This window comes from Triticum dicoccoides, chromosome 4A, assembly GCF_002162155.2.
Source record: "Triticum dicoccoides isolate Atlit2015 ecotype Zavitan chromosome 4A, WEW_v2.0, whole genome shotgun sequence".
NCBI lineage: Eukaryota > Viridiplantae > Streptophyta > Magnoliopsida > Poales > Poaceae > Triticum > Triticum dicoccoides.
The window spans coordinates 731,037,600-731,046,270 of NC_041386.1; the positions used below are offsets into that span (position 1 = coordinate 731,037,600).

At 45.5% G+C, this 8,671-nt stretch overlaps 1 protein-coding gene across 1 annotated transcript; it reads left to right on the forward strand.

The window, feature by feature from the left end:
• The first annotated feature begins 1,238 nt into the window (after window positions 1–1,238).
• LOC119284282 (disease resistance protein Pik-2-like) lies at window positions 1,239–8,145 on the forward strand. Its single transcript, XM_037563473.1, has 6 exons — window positions 1,239–2,035; window positions 2,154–2,252; window positions 5,083–7,009; window positions 7,099–7,296; window positions 7,427–7,703; window positions 7,829–8,145. The coding sequence occupies exons 1-5, from the start codon at window positions 1,239–1,241 to the stop codon at window positions 7,670–7,672; spliced, it is 3,267 nt and encodes a 1,088-aa protein (XP_037419370.1). The 3' UTR covers window positions 7,673–7,703; window positions 7,829–8,145.
• Window positions 8,146–8,671: the final 526 nt, after the last annotated feature.

Genomic DNA, 8,671 nt, shown 5'->3' on the forward strand with positions numbered 1-8,671 from the left:
GAAAAACTTGCCCAAAAAAGTGACAAAACAGAGGAGAGAGATGTGAGACAGTTGAGCATGCAGCACATATGCGGCATGGCACAGCTAAAGATATTGCCACGCTGCTAGGGTGATGGGTGATAAGAAAGAAAACTAGTTGTAAACTCGTGATGCGGACCGCATGCATGCGGGCTAGCAGGAAAGCGTCTTTTCCTAAAGAGAACACCTTTAGGCTCAGATATATTACAAAGCTTAAACGGAGTCACAGTAGCACCAGTTTAGAGTATATGGAAAACTATTCTTTTTTTTGGGAAATAAAGGGAGGTCTGGTGCTGCTCCATTAACTCCTCCACCAACTCGATCGTCGTCACTATAGTTCCGACCGACGACTCCTCCCACCGTGTCTTTAACTTGCCTTCCAGTCTTCCGCGTCTTCCCAGACTGGGAAGACATTTGGCGAAGCGACCACAGTTTTCGCGAGGTGACGGCTCTCTTGCAACTTTTCTGTTTTTCTCTTTTCCCCCTGCTATTTTTATCTCTCTATGCGCTCCCCATCTTGATCAATCTGGAACTCTCAAGTCCAGTGAAACTTGCTAGGAATCCTCGTTTTGATCTGCCGTTTGTACCAATTGATCTGGCCCTTGTGGCTCACATGCATCTCTACCGATATAGAGGTCAAGTCCAATGAAATTAGCTAGAGGTTATTGCGTTTTTGTTTGGGTCCGCATGATTTTGGTTCGTATTTGCTTTTACATCTGTTGCACTTGCCATGGCAGAAGCTCAAATGCGGGCAACCTTGTATCTAGTGAGAGAAGATGTGAATTCTCATTTTATTTGCTAATTTATATCGTGACTCTACCCCATGGACGATTTCCTTTCTGAGAAATATATAGACGATTTTTTGAATATGATTTTTTTTACTTTTATGTATTAAGAGATATGTTCGCAACTATAAAATTGTATTCTCCATTATTTACAAATTCAGTTTATTATTCGTAATTTTTCCTGAGATGCATGTGAGACTCAAAAAAATGTTTTCTATGATCTATGTTGAATACGAATTCATTTTTCTTACTTAATAGAATTAATTAGGGAAGAAAAGAAGCAAGATCTATTTTTATTCTCTTGTAATGCCAAGGATTTGGTTACGGATAGAATGAAATTGCATGATTACCAATTTTTGTCCTTTCTCCAGATTATGCTTTTATCTAATGATGAACCGGACACTAGCTAGCTAGATGGAAATTCAAAGAATCAAGATGGATATAGTGGTGAATGCATCAACCGGCGCGTTGCAGGCCCTTCTCCCCAAGCTGGCCAAATTGTTGGGCGACCAATACAAGCTACAAACATCAATCAAAGATGGAATCCGGTACCTCCATAAGGAGCTCGGGAGCATGCAAGTAGCTTTAGAAAAGGTTTCTGAGCTGCCAACGGAGCAACTCGATCCGCAAGTCAAGATCTGGGCCAGCAACCTGAGGGATATATCCTATCACATCCAGGACACCATCGATTCCTACATTGTGCGTGTTGACCCTGATAATGATTCAGCGTCCTCCACGACGTGCTGCGTTAAAGCCAAGGGCATACTGCCGCATACATGTATGGCTCGCCTTGACATCGCCACACAGATCAAGCGCATCAGAAAGGAGGTTGAGGAGGTTAGCAACCGTCACGAGAGGTACAAAGTTGACGGCATGGCACTCCAAGCTCCGTCTGATCCCCGCTTGCCAGCTCTGTATCAAGACAAAGAAAAGCTTGTTGGTATCAACCGTTCGACGGAACAGATAATCAAGCTACTGTCCGTGGGAGGTGAAGGCGCATCAGAGCAGAAGCTCAAGTTGGTCTCCATCGTTGGCCTCGGTGGAATGGGCAAAACCACCCTTGCCAATGTTGTGTATCAAAAGCTTCAAGGGGAATTCGATTGCACAGCTTTTATTTCGGTTTCTCTTCAGCCTAATATGAAGAATATCCTTAGCAGCATACTTCGTCAAGTCACCAGCAATATCCAAGATGATACGGAGGACAAGGACAGGAAAAAGGATGAGCATAAGAGGTATATATCACTAACTATATTGTTGCTACTGGTAGTTTACAAAATCCTCCTGCTATTAGATCATGAAAATATTCACTGACTTACCCAATCCTAAAAGATAGTGAAACACTTTTTGCAGCGCACATCGTCAAGAAAGCCACAAACACTATGTAAACACTGATACGTGGTCTGAGAAGGAGATCATCGACAAAATCATACGGGTTCTTGAGAAAAGGAGGTACGTAAATTATTATTGCTATCTTATTATACCGAAGCTAGAACTGAAATTCAGATCTTAGAGAACTCTAGTGGACTGTTGTCATGGGCTCGCATGGTTTGCCAATCCATTCAGGTAGGTTCAACAATATCGAATATTCAGTTCCGAGCCCGAGCTCATCTACACCATGTGGACAGTAAACACAAAAAAAATACTAGAAAAATTAGAAACATGCCAATACTTTCATGGTGAAATATGCTTGAATGCGTGATGTCCATGCCAAGTGTAAGCGCATTCGTACATCTGAATAGTTCTCAGCAAAAAAAAAAATCAGGTCCGAACAATGCACAAACAGTAAACTTTTGACAGACCCCAAATTTTTCTTTTTTGCTGAGATCTCCTTAGATGCCCAAATACTATGAAATCTGGCATATACGTCACATACTCAAGCATTTTATCCCACAAAAAGTTCGGAATTGTTTGAGTTTTTTAGTATTTTAAATGAATTTACTGTTCACTCCTAGGCTCATCTGAGCCTATGCAATTTTTTGGTCGTTTTCTAAGCTGTGTTGCTCTGAGCTTATCTTTTGTGTTGTTGTGAGGCCTTGGGTTGGGCAGAGAAACAACCACCGACAGGCTGTAGTTTGTGCATGTAAGTGATCCCAGTTGTCATTTATTGTGATGTTACCACTGACACTAACATGCGTCACTCCGGGCCCATCAGTTGTGACTTAAGGCATCTCCAACAGCGACCATCAAACCTCTCGCTTGACTATGTTGTTTGGACCGCGGAAGCTATCCAACGCGAGCTTGTATCGGTTCGTAGGGCGGCCCAGACATGTTTTCTTTCACAAACCGGAGACAAATTTGTGTGTGGCGGGGGGGGTGAGGGGAGGCTTTGTGGGAGTCCGGACCGCTCCGCATTCATGCCGGCCCAGAGCACGTAGTGGCCGACATTGATGCCCGCGATTCAACCGGACAGGAAGTGCAAACGGAACCGACTCTCGGTGTCGCTGCGTCAATGCGGACGCCCCGTCTCGAGAAACCACTCCGGCCGCTGCAGCAGGTTGAATCGGGCTGCCGTCCCTCTGCCTTTCCTAGCCGCTGCTATTTAATCCATGTGCCGACTACGAACAGATCCGCAATCGTGGTCCCGAGCACCCCACCGTCCTGCTCTACCTCGTCAACCCTTCCACCTCTCCGAGCCCAGCGGCGATGCCAAAGTCCTGGTTCTACGCGCAGGCAGGCGGTGCCGGTGCAATTTCCTCGTCAAGAGGATCATGGTGTCCCCACCTTCGCTCACCAGGACCATCTGCATCCACGGCGGCGGGCTCTTCCAGCAAGGAGGAGATAATCATCTCCTCCGGAAATGAGGAAGATCAAAAGCGGCTCCGTCTCCTCTCGGAGGCGGCTCTGACGAACGAAGCATTCTTCCATCAGATGAAGATCATGATGGAACGTTTGCTCCGTCATATAGGCTCAGCGCCACCATCACCGGCGCGTGTGAAGGAGGAACCACCATCGCCGCTGCGGGTCTGCGTTAAGCGGGAGCCAGCGTTCCCCCTTTGCTGCTTGAAGGACGAGCTTGCGTCCCCGCCGCACAACCGCGGCCTCGACATCGACGGCCGCGTGAAGCAGGAGCCAACGTCCCCCAATCGCCTCTGCCACGCGAAAGATGAGCCACCGTCGCCCCTGTCGCACAAAATGTATGCGCAGGTCGATGGGTCCTCCTCGCCCCCACGACGCCACCGCCGCCCGACAAGGGAGGAGTTGGCGCATGCGATCGCCAAGGCGTGTGGCTGCATACTCCACTAACTCGGAGGCGGCGCTTACGGTGGTGCCTCCGGTTCTCGGGCCGTGGTGTCCGAGGCCGAGCGCGCGGCGCGGCAGCGGGGGAGGTATGACCAACGTAATGTTGGTCGCCACTTCTCGTTCGCCAGGACAGATGAGTGGCCTGAATGGGTCCGCAACGACCCAGAGCTCGCCGCGGCGTGGGTGCTAGACCGCTCCGTCACCACCGCCGAGACGGTCGCCAGGCGCTGCTGCCGCTGCCTTTACGGTGAGCTTGCCAAGATCGGTGAGGAGTGGTCGCTTAATGACTGCTCTACCAATGTCGGCTAGGGCCCTTCGCACGGTGCAATAGGAGGTGGAGCGGCTCCTCCGCGATCGTCAGGCAGCAGCCGGACAAGCCTTCCGTGGCCCTCCGACATCCTTGTGTTGCTGGAGGGGCGACTACGATGACGACGACGGCATAGACGCCAATGGTGGTGCGGCAGGACAGGGCGGCCATTCTTACGAGGTGGTCGTCCGATATAGGGTTTAGTGTTTTATTTAGTTTTTAGTTAAGCAGTCTAAATATCGTCCGTCAATATAAGTTATATCCGAACTTGAACGAAATCCGCCAGTTTTGAAAGCATTCCGTCCGGTTAGTTACAGACATCAGCTTTGGTAGTAGGATTGATCATTAAGAAGTATAAACTGGAGTATTTATTGGTGTCATTGGTGACGGTACCCGCCAGCTTTCGTAGTTAGTAGGATTGATCATTAAGAAGACTACACAAAGCATAAGGATCAATCCTAACTAGACATACCTTGTACAACAAACCACGCACACACGACACGCCTAGCCTAGGTACAAGCACGTACATAACACGTACAGACAAGTCTATCGTTTAACACCGGTCAGTGGTGGGCTATACTACTGATGGGTTTCCTTTTCCAATCAGTAGAATTGTTTTTACGTAGTGGTGATTAATTTTTTGATAGACTGCGTTCTTCATTGCACATCTCAACTTGATCATAGCTACCCGTCCCATTTTTCCAACCTTTAACGCCCTTGAAAATATTGTAGGTACTTGATCATCATTGATGATATGTGGCGTGAAGAACCATGGAAACTCATCAAGGGTGTTCTTTTTGAAAACAAACTTGGCAGTAAAGTAATCACAACAACTCGCAATATTGATATTGCTAGGTCATGTTGCTCTTGTGGGGAATTCGATGGTATCGTTCATGAACTGCAACCTCTTTCTGATGGTGACTCTCAAAAACTATTCTATTACAAAATATTCTCTAAGGATGGATGCCCTACCGAATTCGAGGTTGTATCACGGAAAATATTAGACAAGTGCAATGGCTGGCCGTTAGGTATCATTGCCATAGCTAGCCTCCTTGCAAACAAACCGACACAAACTGAAGATCAATGGTGGAGTGTATACAACTCGATTAGTACTGGCCTGGAAAATAATCCTGGTGTGAAGGACATGAGGTTGATATTATCACTTAGCTACCGTGATATGCCTTCCCAACTAAGATCTTGTCTTTTGTACCTAAGCATATTTCTGGAGAATCATATAATTGGGAGAGATGACTTGATACACCGATGGATGGCTGAAGATTTAGTCCATGGATATGAATTAGGGGATGAGTACTTCAACCAGCTTATTCAAAGGAGTATGGTCCAACCCATAGATGTTGATGCGTTTGGGAGGGCGCATGCTTGTCAAATGCATAGTTTGGTACTTGAGTTTGTTACTTCCTTGTCAGCTCAAGAAAACTTCGTCACTATATGTAATGGCAAGCAGCCTTCTCCGCCTCTGGAAGACAACATTCATCGGCTATCCCTCCGTAACATCAATGGAAAGAATTGCATACTCAAGTCTACCAAGATGTTGCCGCATGTGAGGACACTTGTTGTCTCCTCCTGTGCTATTAATTCAATGCCATCCCTCTCCATATTTCCCGTTGTACGTGTCTTGGAATTAGAAGAGTGCTCTACACGTAACATTAAGAGTCTGGGTAATTTGGTTCACTTGAGATATCTGAGGCTAAGCCAGGATTATTACTATGGTTGGTGCATTAAGCTTCCAGAAGCAATAGGAAATCTGCGGCTTTTGCAGACACTGGATATCAAGGAGGCCGTAATAGAAGAACTACCATCCACTATGGTTCAGCTTAGACAAGTGAGGGTGCTAGAGATTTCAGTCTATAATTGGGACAAGAAATGTGAGAAGCGTTTTCTATTGTTCTTGTGCAATCAGAAGGAACTTGAGGTTTTTGTTATTTTTGCTCCAGATTCGTCCCTGGATTTCATGTTGCTGGCAGATTTGGTCCCTTCACACCTCCGAAGATTTGAAGCAAGTTCCCATGACAAGACTGAACATATATTCAGAGAAGGGTCCGTATGGGAAAACTTCAGCCCATTCTCGAAACTGCCGGGGTGGATAAATTCATCATACTGCAGCCACCTCTCTGACATATCCATCATGGTGCGGAGACTAGGGCAGGAAGATCTCGAAATTCTTGCAGACTTGCACATACTTCATTCGTTGGATCTCGAAGTGGTAGAAACCACTGGGAAAAGGCTGGAGATCAACGGATGTGTTGGTACTAATACGAGTACTGGCCATGAATTCCGGTGTCTAGAGAAGCTCATCTTTGCAAGCCGTGTTGTGAGGCTGGTGTTCAGACCAGGAGCAATGAAGAAGCTTCAGAAGCTTTATCTTTGCTTTGATGTTGCAGAGACAAAAGATGCTCAAAGTGATTTCGATTTGGGCTTGGAGAATCTCTCATCCCTGAAGACTGTCAAGGTTGAAATGGACTGCCGCTGTGCCAGGCTCTCGGAGGTAGAGGATGCAGAAGCTGCATTGTGTAAAGCAACAGGACAAAATCCTCCCAACTGTCCTACTCTTGATTTGAAGAGGCATTTCGAAGATGAAATGCTTTCAGATCAAGAGGAACACATCTCTGAGGAGCTGCCAGCAAAGAAGGAAGAAGATGTACTGAGTTCCCTTAATTTTAATTTTTTGCATCGTGTGTGTTGCTTTGTTTATATTCTCCTTCTCTAATCTCTTGTTTATGTGCTCAGGCTCTACTTTCCAGGGTTGAGCCGTTTGGTGGAACAGGAGGGAGGGCTCGTGACATCAAGGTGGCACCCCACCGATTGGAAAATGTGATAATTCACAGTGGCGACATTGTAGATTCTCTCGCCTTTTCATACACCGATCATGGTAGGCAGCAGCGCACTGCGGGTCCGTGGGGTGGACATGGTGGGGGAGTTTCAAATGTAAGTGGGTTACAAGCCTTATTTATCCCTTCTTCATGCATGGGTGTTTATGATGATACCTCCTCAGTCCTCATACAAGCCTTAATTAATTATTCAATATGTCTTGAATATTGTGTTTATTGTCTTGCAGATTAATCTTGGTCCTAATGAGTATCTCATGAATGTTTCTGGAACAATTGGTTCATTTTATGGAGTAGCCAGCTGTGTAACATCGCTTACCTTTGTCACAAATTTTGCTTGCTATGGACCTTTTGGAAAAGGTGGAGGAGTTCCATTCGACGCCCTTCCAGTGCAGAGCAATAGTAGCATTGTTGGTTTCTTTGGTCGCGCAGGGGGCTCTCTTGATGCAATTGGTTTCTACGTTCGACCCTTGTGACTGCAGCTAGCTTGTTGCATGCTATTTTAGTGTGAGTGATCCTTGTCGCCTTCTCACGGGAATCTACAAGAAATAGTAGTGTGTCTTATTTTCTCTGTGCATAATTACTCAAATCTGTTGTGGAAGTTGACGTTCTTCTCTTGCAATATTATTCAGGTAAGTTGCTGGGAGCGCTACAGAAATATATGCAATACTGCAATTCTTCAGAATATGGTCCTGTGAGCTCTAACATGAGCTATACTTTGTTCTTAAAAAATAAATAGATAGGGGCTTCCTGCTGCTTATCCAAACAAAGAAAGAAAAAAACGTTAAACTTTCTTTTGTGTGCATACCAAGTCTATACTTACCTTCAGCTTGACGATTGAGGAGCTATGATTTTTTGTTTGTAAGTGATTGTTGTTATCTTATCTATGTTCCCTCTAGGTTGTCAGGTAGTACAACTTTAGAGGTTTGACTGTTAACTGTTCTTTTTGTTTTTGGGTATGTAATAATTATGGCATGTAAGGTTTGACAAAGACCGTTATTTACTTCTATTTTTAATAATATAATAGAAAAATGGGGCTGGGATTTTCCCTGTCCCGCAAAAAAAAAAGATGGTGGCAGCAATTTCATGGAACAACTATCCATGCAATGAACATGATCTATAGGTTGCAGGTGCTAGGATAACGTATGTGTGCAATCCCGGGAGTAGCCACACCTTATCGTACCTTACCATCTACTGCTTCAAGTAACTTGCTAATTTATTCCGTTCTGGCACCTTACAAGTTCCTATATCATCCTTTGGGTTTGCTTCATCGGCTTGGCATTCTATTGTTGGAAATATGAGCATATTACTATGAGATTTAATCCGAATCAATAAAAGATAAATCATGACATCAATACCAGAGATTAAACTAATCATGCGAACTAGCGGGCGATGCTATCTTGCGGTCGCGCGCGGCAACGCTTGATTTCCGACAGGGTTAGCTTTCCCAATTTGGAATGTAAGCGCTGCTTTTT

Excerpts from the sequence above, each read along its gene's own strand:
- LOC119284282 (XM_037563473.1), top strand. The coding sequence starts at position 1,239 with ATGGATATAGTGGTGAATGCATCAACCGGCGCGTTGCAGGCCCTTCTC. Across the intron at positions 7,010-7,098 it reads CAGCAAAGAAGGAAGAAGAT|GCTCTACTTTCCAGGGTTGA; the intron begins GTACTGAGTTCC and ends TTATGTGCTCAG. Across the intron at positions 7,297-7,426 it reads ATGGTGGGGGAGTTTCAAAT|ATTAATCTTGGTCCTAATGA; the intron begins GTAAGTGGGTTA and ends ATTGTCTTGCAG.